The sequence below is a fragment of the Lissotriton helveticus genome, chromosome 3_1 (assembly GCF_964261635.1).
Source record: "Lissotriton helveticus chromosome 3_1, aLisHel1.1, whole genome shotgun sequence".
Lineage (NCBI taxonomy): Eukaryota > Metazoa > Chordata > Amphibia > Caudata > Salamandridae > Lissotriton > Lissotriton helveticus.
This window is the reverse complement of record NC_136061.1, coordinates 1,370,240,454-1,370,255,361: the sequence shown is the minus strand read 5'-3', so window position 1 is coordinate 1,370,255,361 and position 14,908 is coordinate 1,370,240,454. Positions and strand designations below refer to the sequence as shown.

The window sequence follows — 14,908 nt, the reverse complement described above, 5'->3', positions numbered from 1 at the left end:
GGCAACTCGATACGTCAGGAACGCAAGCCTCTCTCATTGACTAGATTGCCTCCTACCTCTCTGGCAGCTCCCTCATATGGGCAGAGACCCCATTTTGCTCTCTTCCTTTCCCCTCGGTGGCTCAAGGATTCACCCCACCACTCCTTTAAATGTCTCCCTTATCTTCCTGCTGGAGCTCACCATCCACTCCTCCATCTTCAACTGTTGCAGTTATGTGGATGTTGCACAAGATATACTAAAATTAAAAAGAAGTCTAACATAGCCTTAGAGCCCGACACAACAGGCTCTACTGACCATTTCGGCTAGGGCCTTTGACAAGAGAGCGGGTCTTTAATGGCAGTAGAGCCTACTACGGAGATCTCTAAGGCTATTAGAACATTCCTTTCCCTAGAGGGCAGAATGTTCTAATTTGTAAAAACAAAGGCCTCTCAGAGCCCGAGGGGGTTTAAAACTCCTCGGGCTCTGAGAAGCCTTTGTTCACCAACAGATGTGGAATGAAAAAAAACATTGAAATATTGCTTTCTGGGCTTCTGTCAGCCATTAGAAGCCCGGAGCACTCCATTGTCTTCGATGGAGTGCTAAACATTCCAGTGTTCTTGTCAGGAATCCTGCGGCATCAGATGGTGACTCCTAGCCAATGACCATAGGATGCTAATAATCAAATCAACTTATACACATAAAAAAACGAAATACTAACCCATGGTAACTGGACCACCTATGGTCCATCCACCCTTTGGCCAAAAGAGCTTTTCCCACCTCGATTTCATTATACCAAACAAGTGATGTATGGGTGAGTATGGATATCAACCACTTACTAAAACCTCAGTCATGTTACAGGTGGATACTTTTTACATGATGAGACACCTACATTGAGTCTTCTCTAGCTTTCTTTCATAGGATATAAGCCTCCTTCATCCTTGTACTCTTCCATCTGTGCTATACCAATAGTATGTAACTTGAGCATCCCTGAAAGTTACTGAGACTACAGAACACAGCAGCAAGAAAAGCTGAAAGAGTGCACAGAAACCCGGTCCATCGAAGCGCGTTGAGACCTGACAGATGTATTAAGTGATGAATGAATGCTACAACAAAACAAATTCTTGACATAAACCACTTAATCAGCATGCTGCTTCTTTTTGTTTGATTTAAAATCAGATCGCTTTTTGTGCTTTGTTTTATTCCAAATAAAATGCATTTCTCAAATTAAGTCGCAGCTAAAACAAGAAATATTTGACAAACAAATCTTCAGATGACTTTCACTCTTGTCTACAACTTCGCCTACTAGTAATGAGAGCATTGTAAACGAGCCTCTTTCACTGTGAAATACTCTTACCTTTTTGTGCTGTGAAATAAAGGCATTCCTGTGATCTTCTATCCACATACGCACTATGGCCTTTCTCGAGATATTTCCACAGAGCAAAAAACACAAGCCTATGGTGTGATTATGCAAACAGCTCACTCTGGACTAAACAGGGTTTAGGTCCTCATTACAAGATGGCCGGAAAAATTATCAGTAATCCCTCACAAAGTATTGCTGATACCATGGGGTTATTTCAAAGGGCTATTATTCCATTTTGGTATTGCCTTATGATTTTGGCCCGGTGATATAGCATGGCATTCCTTCACTGAGTATCACTGATGCTAAACAGTATCACTGCACTGTTAGTGGCTCATTCCGAGTTTGGAAGCTGGAATGGTGAACAGCATGTGGGAATCAGAGATCCTATAAAGAATCCCACATCTTGGTGTTCATTTGTGGGTTGTTCTTAACTCGGACCTTTTAAATTGCTTGTAGCAGGTGAACTTTGCATGTGAAAAATCAAGGACCACTGTTTCTCCATGGTTTTCATGCCTCTCTTGTAATTCCAATCTAGCTGGTAACTGCCACTACGGTAGGCAGCAGAATTACTGGGCCAACCGTAATTTGGGTCCATGCAGGCACGTCCCGTGCAGGTAATAGCGGTCGGGCAGGGTGGGAGGGTGATTCGACAGACGGCGCCGAGGAAAATGAATTATTTATTTAATTTTCCCTCAGCGCCGTCTGTATAATGCACCGCCGCACCAGCACCCCGTATCTTACCTGCAAGGTCCGCTGCTGGTGCTTGTAATAGGAATACCCCTGGACATCATTGATTGTGCAACGATTTAATTTTGTTTCCCCAAATATTAGAATGTTCCCTAGGCAAATGTGAGTGGTATTTCTGCATGAGGGTTTTCTGCTTAGTAAACTACCTGTTGCGGTATTACTGCAACACTTGTAAAGTTGCATTGGACGGAAACTGGAGTATTCAAAATACAATATGAAATAGTAAAATCTCTCACTTTAACACCTTTCTTTCCTTCTAGTTGTTTTTGCCATTAATTTATTAATTCATAGATTTGTGTAAGCCACTACATAGTATCTAATGTAGACCCAAAATGCATATAAACGGGGTACAGAGGGAAGACAGAGGACTAACAATTCAAGAGAATGCATCAGTCAGTACATCAATTGAGACTGATGATAGTAGCCTTCCTGCTTGTAAGCGGATGAACAGAGTCAAAGACTAGGGATGTGTTAAACATAGAGTCATTTAGTTTTAGTTGCTCATAGTTGATGAGGTTCTACATGGTCATAGATAGATATCTGGCCAGCCAGGGAGCAAGTATAGACAATTAGGGAATTCCCTGACTTATTTATAACCGCTGAGGAAAAGCGACGGGAGATGGGTTAACTATAGTTGGAGAGAGTGAGTGGTTAGAGATTTCCTGACGTCTACAAAGTTGTTTTCAAGTTTTAGATTAGGTGGTGGAGTATTTCACAAGGAAGAGCCTTGAACATGGATAGAGCTCCCACCACATTTGTTTACTTTGGTCTTGCGGGTGGAGTGTAGGTTAAGATTTACCGTTCTATGGCTTCTCATTGGTTGTCATGGGATAAACAGTTTAGCCTGATAGCTTGAAGTAAGACCACGCAGAACCTCGTGAGCAAATCAAATGGATTTAAATCAGCATCTCTCTTTTATCAGTAGCCAATAGAAGGGCTTAAATGCCAGCATGATGTAAGGTTCTCATTTCAGTTTGACTGCCAGTAGGACAGTGTGATTTTGAACTTTTTGTAGTTTAGCCAGAGCTTGCTTAGGGGTCTCGCGTATATGCTGTTACTGGAGTCCACTTAAGTGTACAAAAAAGTGATGAATGGAATGCTTGAATTAATCTCAGCCACTGGTAATTACTCTGGGATGCATACTAATCCATCGTTATTTTACACACTATGTGGACCTAGGTATATGCAAATCAGTCTTGACCAGTGTTCCCTGTAACCTGAGCGCCTGCGCGGGCGCCCAGCTCCGTGACCCTGAGTGCGCAGTGGCCTGAGTTTAGCGCGCACACATCCCTGGGGAGCATTCACGCCGCTTTTAAAACGGGCAGCGCAAAAAACGGTAATTTCGAATTGCGGGGTCGGAGTTCTAAAGCAGAGTCTCTCCTGCACTTGCTTCATTTGTTTTTTAATTAGGCCACGGCTGAGGGCTGATTGTGGGCTATTGTGAAAATATTCCTGTTAATTGTTGCGCAGGAGGGTGCAGCGATTAACAGGAATACTTTCACAAGTGCCCACAATCAGCCCTCAGCCACGCTCTATTAAGAAAAGACATGCATCACGTTGAAAAGCACGACGTGTAAAGTATACATCGTGCTTTTGGGCTTGCTGCATTTCTTCTTAATGGAGCGAGGCTGAGGGCTGATGCGCACCTTCCTTCACGTGTTTGTGCTGGCATAAACTTTTGCATATATTTTATTATGGGTACCCCCTCAGGAGATTGTGGCTTGGGTTCCTCATACTTTGTTTATCTTTCTGGCCATACGTGTGTGTGTGTATTCTTGTATGTATTTGGTTTGTGTGATGCTTCTTGCTCATGCTTGCATGGGATCATGCGTGAGCCAGCATTTGTATGCACTCGAGTGTGTACATTCTTCCATATGATCCCACTTTATGCATATGGTTCTGTTTGAGTATTTTTAGGACCTAGGAAATGGAATGTTTGTTCGGAGAGGGGTATGTTATATTTTTTCCTTAGTGGGTTCATTGTGACTCTTTTATTATTTTTTGATTATTGTCCAGATTTTTCTTGTTTCACACGATTTACAATTCTTTCCAAATGTTTGATTTTATCAGGAACTTCTATAGATTTTGAGCAGTTTGCATAGTCTACAGCTCCGCTGTGTTTCTTTGTGTGGTGTTTTGTGTGTATGTGTGTTTGGGAAGGTGACTTGTTCTCCCTTTGCACATGACACCTGCGCTCTTCAAGTTACTAGAAGATGTCACTGTTGCTCAACTCAGCTTGTTCAGAGCTGAGTGTAGAAGGATGAAAGGGTGCCCAACTGCCAGGAGTCATACCTGTCTTTCAGGTTACAGACGGATGTGTGCAGCCTGCACATGAACCGACTGAGCTATCTGACCTGTGAGTCTGCATATTGCCTTGGTAATGCGCTCTCTCTCCCTCTCACCCTTTCTCTTGCGTTCTCTCTCTCTCCCCCTCTACCTCCTTCCTACCCCTGGTTATTGCAGGTGGGGCCCGCCCATATTTGGTTGCACTTTAACTCAGTACAAGAGATAATCAAGCATTGGCAATGCCAGTAGGTATAGCTTTAAAGGCACATTGGACAGTAATGTGGAGAGAATGTGGCCTAACGGCTAGGGCGGTCAAACTCAGAGCTGAGGAACCGGGTTTGAGTCTCGGCAGGGACACTCAACATTCTGTGATTCTTTGCAAATCACTTAATCTCCCGTGCCAATGTGTCTGTATGTAAAGTAACTGGTGCTCATGTAAAGCGCTTTGATACCTTCGCTATATAAAACTTCTCACAAAAAAAAGTGAATCATTTCAAGTAAATAGCACTAGAACGGATATGTATTTTGTGGACACAAAGAAATGTAGAATAATATTGGCGTAGGTTAAAAGTACTGGTGTCATTTGCACTATCAAACCAGACCTAAGAATTCATGTAGGTGAAAGACTTCCCTACCCCATCTGTGCTGCTGCCAGAGAAAAGCACTATGAATTATCTAGTTCTCTAAGACACTTTTACAGAATTATAATGTGTGTGTCCCTGAAAGGTCAAGCAGGCTCAGCAGCTGGATAAATAAACAAAATGATCACAGCTGTGGGAAGGGCTACACTTTTTTGTGTGGAAGCACGTCTGCCCTACCAAAACATATAACTCTGGATACCAACATGTGGGCAGAGCCAAAACCCTTCTATAGCAATTCTCACATAATTGCCTGGTGACCGCTGTCCAGCTAGCAGGTGCAGACGGCACAGGTAAGATGGGTGAGGCGGGGTGGGAGGTGTAAGTCGACAGATGACGGGATAGGTAAGATGAAATAAAAATAAAACCACATATCAGCAAGAGCAAGGTAAGTGGTTTTATTTTTTATTTAATTTTACCTGTCCCGTCTTCTGTCAATTTATTTTCCCCCTCATCCCTGCTGCTCTTACCTGTGCCAGCCACCCCTGCAAGCTAGACCATCAAAACCACCATAAGGAGAAAGGAAGAAGAGATAGATGGACAAACGGTTACCTGAATAAAAGCCCGACTGAAAAGGAGTAAAATAACCTGAAAGAGTGAAATACATTCACAGGGAGAGTCTGGTGGTTATCAACGCCCTTGTTGAGTATTGTGTAAAGTTGTCTGTTATACAACTGTGCATTGCCTCGAAAACGGCCCAAGTAGGGAACAGTCAATTTTAAGTTTATTAGCACATTAATCCTTGGGGCCTTTTCTGCTGCACAGAAAAGGGAAGACAAAATACATCCATTACAATATATATTGGACTGACCTGAACCAAATAAGGACTACAGACCAAAAACAGCAAAGGTTAAAATAATTTAACAAAACAATCAGTTCACAGGAAAATTACCTAAATGAAAAGTGACTTTGAGCAATTTTCCACAAGATTTTGGTGTAGAATTTTCACTGTAGCACGAATGTTTGAGGGGGGAGAACTTCCAGTTGGCTGGGAGAAGTTAAGGAATTTCTGCTTAGATAGTGTGCTGCCCGGCTGGTACTTTGCTACATCTTTCTGTCTCTTCATACAGATATATAATACAACAAGTAACATTACACCTAGAGCGGTAAAATCTTATTATGGTACCACCATTGGAGTCTTGTGCTTTTCTAAACCCAAAGTGTACTTGCCTGTGCAACCAATTCATGTCATGGCGTGTGTATCCAAATTGCAAATCTGCCTTAAGACCATTAACGTGGTGCTGTATGTGTGAAAATGCCCTGTCTTTCTACTATTTTAAGAAAAAGTTTGGATTGATATTTGGCGCTGCCCCACACGCGTGGTCTGTTTCCTGGCGCACATAGCCATGGCTGCAGCGCACAGAGACCCTACACTGCCGCACACAGAGGAAAATAATTAGAGGGAACATTGGTCTTGACCCTGCTCCAATCAGTCCAGCCCGAACAGCCGTGCTAGGTTCTCACTGAACCGGAACACAAGCAACCCTGGACTGGTTTTGCCCTAGACCTGGGCTCATCAGCCAGGTACAGCTTGGTTCCAGTGGCATGGTGTGCAAAATAACGATGGATTGGGGTGCAGCCCCCAACAATTACCAGTTCCCGAGATTAATGCAAGCATTCCATCCTTCACTTTCTTGTGTATGTTAATGGAGTCCAGGTAGGACATGAACACTGCATAAACTAATGGCATTTTCTGGGAGAATTAGAGGGGAAGCAGGCTTCATCAATGAAGAAGTGGGAGACGGGAAGCCTATTTAAAAATAGCATAATTTGGGACATCCATGAGAGCTTACCAGACTCGTTCTACTGGTTGTAGTCGAAAGGAACTTTTTAATCTGGTCCCAAATTAGGCAGAGCTCATTTTTGCATGCATCGGTGATAGGCAATGGATATTATTAGGAAGACGGAAAGTGTCAACTTCGAGCTTGTCATTAATTTGTGTTTCATTGGCTTGCATTTGATAACCAATAACTGGGTGTTGTGGACCTGTCAGCACCCTATCCTCAGATTACACAAGTTATATAGTGTAATTTATACACACTTAGGTTTAGCTTTTGTTGTTTGTTGTGGCAGGTAGCACGCTTATTGCTTAGTTGGATCTTTGGTGCGCATCCCTAACTATTCCTTTTTTGTACGCTTTGTTTTTTAGTTGGTAAAGTGCTCTGACTATCTGCGGGTATTCTTCGAATTATAGAAAAAGTCTAGTAAAAAAGATGTAAAATAAAATAATCACCAACGGGCAGTGGCAGGGATATATTACAATAGTGTTGGTTAGAAGAAATTCAAGATCGTGTGTTTTTTGTCAACATTGCCATTTTGTTCATTTTTGTACTGCAGTAAGCGTGTGTACTTGCCTACAGGCAATCTTTAGCAATTTAAAGTAATGCAAGAATAAATTCACTGTGTGCAGTAAGCGACAGCTCCACGGAATCACTGGGCCCTTCAATCGAATTCTCTAAAACCAGAACAAAAAAAGGTTCTGTGCTTAACCTGCTGTTGAACAGCTCGCTCTGTCACCAGATCGACACGAGGTTTGTTTTGTCTTGTCAAGTGAAATTGGAGTTTTTCCACGACGTGTCTCACCATCATTTTCCTAGGAGAAGAAACACTCCACTGTTTGAGCCAATCAGTCCCTGGATCGCGTTTCGACAGAATAAGCTTCGGGTTTTACAAGGGATACTGGCCTGTTCAGTCAGCCACACTGATTGTGTGCTTAAAATGAACTGTACTGTAAGCTCCCTGACTGGCTTCAGGGCGGAGTGGTACATTTGAAATGGTACCTCTATTTTCTGGATTGATGGATATTTACTGGCTGGTGAACATTTCCAGTCAACCATTCACATCTTATGTTTCGTAACCCTCGGTGCATTACTGAAAACACAGATATCATCATGTATTCGTGACACGTGGTAAGATGGATGCCTCCTTAAAGACATCAGCAATCGAACGGAGACCAGATCTTTTCAATATAGGCCGCGAGTACATGCAGTGGCGCACAAATCCAAGTGCAGGTGGGTGGACGCACCTGTGTGGTGGCTACGGGTTTGATGTTGCATAAGTATACAAGGCACCTTTACCAGCCGCGGCCTGTGGAGCGAGTTCCGTGGGGCAGAAAGGTGGGGCGGGAAGGGGCAGGGTGGGGGGTGCTAAACACTGGAATATGGATAATGTGAAGTAAGTAAACAATGTAATAAATAAAATGAATTTCGTAGCGCGCCCTGCATCTCAAAACGCGATGCAGGGCGCTACGAAATTTGTTAATATGGATAATGTGAGGTAAGTAAACAATTTATTAAACAAAACAAATTTCGTAGCGCCCTGCATCGCATTTTGTGATGCAGGGGGCGCTTCGAAATTCGTTTTATTTATTACATTGTTTACTTACTTCACATTATCCATATTCCAGTGTTTAGCACCCCCCACCCTGCCCCTCCCCCCGCCTTTCTGCCCCACGGAACTCCCTCCACGGGCCGCGGCTGACCTTTACAGAGGGGTTGGTTTATTTGCTGATCTGTCAGGACAGGCCACCCAACCTCAGTGATTCCCCCCAAGTTAGGGGGATCAGCTCTTGAGAACGAAAAACCGGGACATTTTGCTAAAATAGAAGAAGGACTACAATTTTACATCAAGGGTGCTGCACAGAATGACATCTCTTATCAAAATAGGAACACCGTAGAAGCACTAGGAAAATTAATAAAAAAGTAATTTCTAAAAGCAGCTTCTTACTTGTTAATTAAATTGCTTACTTTATAACAGCTGCTAACTAGCACAACTTTAGAACTCCCAATAAGTGCCTCTCACTGTTTTGAGTCGACCCCCTCTAAAAGCCGGGAGCCGAAATCTGCTGGGACAGCTGGTGAAAACCCTGGACTGTCTGGGCAAACCCAGGATGCCTGTTCACCCTACACCAAGTTGTCTGTTCCCTGCTCTAGTCTGATTGTTTTACAGACAGCATCACTACTCGACCCCTCCTTGTATCATCTGACACCTTTCTACTATACCTATCCCCCAAATCAAACCTTTCTAAACTCTTCCCTCTGACACCTCCCCTCTAAAACTCCTTTTTATTCATCCAAAAGTCTCTTCCTACTGCTAAGACCTAAAAACAAAGCAAAACAAAAAACAATGCTTTACTCTTTTATCCCTCCACTATCCTTTTCAATCAAAATTAACAGACTAACATGTTCACTTCTCAAATTCCATATTCAACTATACTAATTCACCACTAATCCTTTATGGGTTCCGGAATGGCGTGCTACTCCCCAGAAAAGCACTTCAACACCCATCAGGGGTAACAAGTGCTATATGAATGCAAACCTTTCTTCCCCTTTTATTCCTCCGCTATCCTTCTCACTCCAAATAACTGACTGATATCCACCACTAAGATTACTTTCATATTTCACCATACTAATTCACCACTAATCCTTTATGGGCTTCCGGAGTAGTGTGCTTCAACACCCCATCAGGGGTAAAAAGCGCTATATATATATACACACCTTTTTTCTTCCTCTATCCTTCTGCTATCATTCCAAATCCAAATAACTGACTAACCTATCCACCACTTAAAATGTTCTTGCATGTTTCACTATACTAATTCAACACTAATCCTCCATGGGTCCCGGAGTAGCATGCTACTCGCCGAAAAAGTGCTTCACTGCCTCGTCAGGTGTAGTAAGCGCTATATAAATGCAATTACAATACAATACAATATATGTTGGTTTTAGTGCGGGGAGTGCTACTGTTGGGTTGACAGCTCTGTGACTTTATGAACTTGGTGTGCTATTGTGAGTATGATGATGGGAGGGGTCGGTCTAGCCTTTGTAGTTTCATAAAAACCTATTACAAGTGCAAATAGAAATGTGTTCAGGGGCGTAACACAGGCTCCTGCAGCCCCTTGCCTCAGGGGGCCCCCAGCCATCAGGGACCCCACAACCTTTTAATTGGGGCCCATCCAGACGAAGGACAATGAATGCTTGTGAGATATGGTAGCTCTGGGGCCCCTGTTAATATGCTGCATGGGGGTGGGGGGCATAATTTTGTGTTGCACCACTGATAGGTGTTGTGTAAAGAATACTGTGGGATGGAAAGTGTCTCCACACCTACCATTGAGCTGGACCTACCGCAACCCTAGAATACTCTATGCTTCTGGTTAACATAGGCCCACAGGCAAAAATGGACCAAGTCTGCATTGAAAAGAAACTGCTAGCACGCTATGGCCTAGAATCGAGATTTCACCTGACATGTTTTTTATTTAGATTCGGTCAACCGATGTTATCTGCAGGAACTGAGCATTAGGGAAAAGCTCTCTCAGCACATCAATCGTAATAAAAAAATAAAAGTATATAAAAAATAATTGGCCATCTGATTCAATATTTGTTTGTCCTGAATCAGACACACATAGTACTGCTCGGTTTATGGGAAGGCGATAATTGATAGGAAGCAAGTTTTGTCACTCAATAAGAAGCCGAACAGATCTGACCAGAGGCTGTAGTATGAGCTTTGATTACGCAGTGCAGAGCCAAGCGCTTGTTTTTATGTGCCTGCATTGTGTAAAAGTGATATAGTCATATTTCTCTCAGTTAGTGGTTCATTTTCAGACAGCTGAGGAACCGAAAGAGACATACCTTGCTCACTATTTCCAAGGTGTACAATCGGAAAATAAAACACTAAGAAGCATGTTTAAAATTCCCCTGCAGCACTTTTATGCCGCCGGAGCTTAACTTTTGTGACACTCCGGAGGTGAATTGTGCCGGTTCATATTTAGTAGGCCTCGCAAAACCACCATGCGTGACTTTTTATGGTCTTGTAAATATAGAGTAAGGCAATGCCTTACTCTGCGTGTAAGGGGTATTACACGGGTGTTGCTGTAGGTGTTCCCACGCAACACACATGGTTTTTGACATTCCCCCAGATTAATAACATAGTGTAAATCAGGGGGAGCGCCAAAACTAACACCTTCCAAAGGCAGGCGTAACGAGGAGACATGTTTGCATTTCTCCAATTTTTTTCCTCTTTCCACGTGTGCTTAATTCTGCAGCACACATAGAATGAGGAAAACGCCTCCTTTGATTGTTTTTGCGGAGGAAGATGCTCCTTCCTGTAAATAAACAATGAATCCAACCACATAGACACCCTTGCACCATGGTGCAACGATGCCTGTATTGGTGCTTGTCTGCAGTTTGTGCTCCGGCGCAGGCAGAAAGGACAGTAATGCGCCCTATCTTGTAGATACAGCACATTACTGCCCATTTCTTTTGATTTAGGGCAGCACAGCTAGAAGGCTTGCGGCCCTGCTCTACAACAAAATATTGTAAATATGCCCCAAAATCGTAAAATTATTGGGTTAAAGGAATTCACTCAAGCGCTGCAGGCACATAAAACAGGCGCCCGGTGCTGCGCCATCAACACCCATCATGATACAGCCTTGCTATGTCAGTGTTTTCACCAAGGCCTGGATCAGGAACCTTAGGGGGTGTGAAACTTTTTTTTGTGCAGATTTCATTTTTCTAAATACACCAATGTTGTTGTTGGAATGCAGTCTCAATGGTGCTCACTATATTATTGTGTAGTAATCTATCTTTACTGTGTTAACTATTTTAGCAGAAATAAAAACAAGCATTTACAATGCAACGGTCTCGCCTTTTACAAAAGTTAGAGCTATTGTCAATGTTAATGACAAAATTTTTATTTATGTGTTGATTTTGAAAACAGATAAATAAATGGCATTGTCATTTACAATGCAAATAGCTTACTCTGTTTTATATTTCTAATCACAAATATATTTCATCACCTAAACCACGTATTCTATTCAAGAGGTGGTCAATCTTGACTCCAGTCTGATCACGGGCAATGCCCCTATACTGCTAAATTTCCACGTATCGGAAAATCCAATAATTGGAGCCTCTAACCTATAAATATACTACAGAACCCTGTGCAACTTTAGCTAATATTCTATGTAGGCAACCTGCGGACTTGGCATTCTCTCGAACTGCAGAGCAAAAAGCAGGGTGCAGAAAGTACTTTGAAGGCACCCTGCACCCCCAGTCTCCCCTCTTGTAGCGTGCATGGCGAAACCGGGTGTTAGCTTGTTCATTGTTACAAAACATGTCGAGTAGGCTCAAATATGCTTCTTACGAAAATGGCTAATTACTGTCTGAACTCTGTCAATGTGAAAACATATGCTGCGCCCCTTTCATCGCTGTCCGCTTCCCTTTATCAGATGGCAGTCCAGGCAGCCTCATACCAGCTAAATTCTTTAGACTTGAGTCTGCTGCATACTCACTCAGGAGCCACTCGCGAGGAGTTTCACTTGGAACAATGATGGGGTGAGGATACTCAACTCACCCATTACTGCACTTAAATACCTCACGAGGCAGAGCGGGACGGAAAGTGGAGCCAGCGGTCAAAAAGGACTACAGAAAGGTGTCTGGGACGACCTGCTCTGTCATAGTGTGTAATATTAAGCACGGGACAAGTCGAGAAGAGCTGTGCAGTGCTGCTCGAACCTCTCTGGGTACTGCTCATCAACGTACTGCCCGAGCACACATCTCCCGCCTGCGCCTCCGACCTGCTGGGGGGAGAGGAGCCGAGATACGGCGGGGGTCAGGTCAGTCAGCGCAAGACACTGCTTCTTCCGTTCTGGGAAAACAAGAGAGTGGAGGGGGGCTGGGCAGAAGGAGGACGCCTCCAGACTCGTAAATGAGGCCGGGGGCACCGTTTCTCTGTGGTGGTCAATCTTGACTCCGCAGTGCACGCCAGATCTTAATACCTGGCATCCTACACTCAAAAAGGAGCACTTGGGACGTAGGAATACAGTTCTACCGGTCTCACATTAAAAACGAGCTTTTGAAACATGCCTCGAAACATAAACACAAGAAAAGTGATAGTCAGGACAAGAAGCAAAAAAAAAAAAATGCTGGTACAGGAAATGAGAAAAAAAACGTAAATTCTGGTGGACTTCCGCCGGAGTTCTAAGGTACATGTCCAACTTTTCAAGTCGCTCCCACCCCTGCGCGTAGAGTTCATGCATCCCTCGTGCATGATTATCTACCCCAAGACATCTCAGTTTTTATTTATTTATTTATTTAATGCGTTTCTAATAGTGTAACGTAGAACAACCAGCATTTACACAACATACAACGATATCTGGACAGCTTTAGCTTAATGAAAGATTTCAGTAAAGAAAAGCACAACATGGCGCCTCCGTAGTTAGCCTGAAACAGGAAGCCGGGAGACCAGCGTTGCACACAATGATGAGGGATTCTCTAGAACAAACTACGAGAGGTCCGAGGCTCCAGCCCTGGTCTGGGCTTGAGGCCACCATCCCTGCGCCCCCACAGAGTACACATGGGAGGACTGCAAGCTGTAGTAGCCCCGAGTGCTTCCAGTAAACACAGTCATCTCCCCAGACTGGCGCCAGCACACATTACACACCGCCCAAACCCCCTGGCTTCTCCATTGTGCAATCTCATTTCACCAATCAGAACACAGTTCTGCCGAAAAAAATTCACAAAACCTGCAGTTGCGTGGATGAGAGCGGAAACAGGATTTTTTGACAGGACTAGGCTCACGGAACTTGAAAAAGACAAAGCCCCATGTCTCCAGAGAGAGGCGAGACGCTCACCTAGCCACCCCCTGCAAGAGCCAGGCGAGCAGCAGCCTGGCGCGAATGCGCAGCGTGCAAACAAAACCTCGGCTCCTTCGTCTCCGCTTTCCCCTTTTTCCAGTGCCCTTAAAACCGAGACTGTTGTGTGAGGTAGAAAGGGCATAAAAGAGAAAAAAATGCTGCTTACCTGCTCGCAAATGCAAACATACATCCCGGCAACATAAATAGCGCAGCCCACTCCTGCAAAAGACACGATGAAAGTGACAAAAACATGCCGAAAAGAAAAAAAAAACAACCGCCCACTGCCGCATGACGTTCTAAAAGGGGCGGAGCTAGGAAAAAATCACCGGAACGCCCACGAATCTGCTCGGAGAATAACAGACAGATCTCTCTTCCAATGGCTAGCCTCCGTTTATGGAGCTAGCAAATGGAAGAGACAGGCGGGACACAGCCCCGTACTGCTAAACAAATGATTTCGCCTGCGCGAACACTGCTGCGCAGTGGATGCCAGGCGAAAACTAAAAACGCCCTGGTCTCTCTTCTGGTAGAGAGAGGACTAACACATAGTAACAGGTTCCTTTTGCGAAATTATTCGGCAGGTGTGAATTTCGTATTTGGTAAGAAAAATCTCAGCCGGTTAGACCGAAAATAATGATGCATTGTATCCTTCAGCTGACCTGAAAACAGAGCATGTATCTTTCTGAGAAGTAAAGATTTATGGCTGTAAACTGTGTTCTTATGTTGTCCCACAGGATGGAAGAGACAGTGAGGAATCTCCTGCAGAACCAAGGCGCTCTGGAGCAGAATGGAAGAGAGGCTGCTGATATAATGAAGGTCTATCAGGTATGGATGCTTCTTTATTGACCACTTGTCACAGTGCCCCCTCCGAATGACCTTCAAGCTGGCATCCCTTTGTCTACATAAAATTGTTGCGTGTTGCTTTGCCTATTTACTTATTTATTTAATTACAGTTTGGTACTTGTAGTGCATAAAAGAAATTCACTGCAAGGCTGATTGCACAAGGGCACATTTATTGTACCCAGTGGCATCCACTCATCACAAGAGGCATCAGATGTTACCACACTTGCCCTATGACCCTTTCAAGACATTTGAAGAAGTGACGTCATATTACCTGCTCAGTACTGTGCTACAGAGTGGTTTACCATTGGTTCATGACATGTTGGTGTGGTTGGGCATGGGGCTAGATGTACAAAGCCTTTTTGTGTTTCCAAATGGCCAGATTCACAGAATAGGGCCTTTTGCAAACACAAAAAGGCATTTTCAAATGTACAA

General features: G+C 43.7%; 1 protein-coding gene across 3 annotated transcripts in view; it reads left to right on the top strand.

Moving 5' to 3' along the window:
- The window catches only part of NCKAP5 (NCK associated protein 5), a 768,214-nt gene that overhangs the window by 396,836 nt on the left and 356,470 nt on the right, over window positions 1-14,908 (top strand). For all 3 annotated transcript variants that reach the window (XM_078682016.1, XM_078682017.1, XM_078682018.1), the window contains exon 4: window positions 14,368-14,458. In XM_078682016.1, coding sequence (XP_078538142.1) covers window positions 14,368-14,458 — 91 coding nt within the window. The remainder of the gene's footprint in view (window positions 1-14,367; window positions 14,459-14,908) is intronic.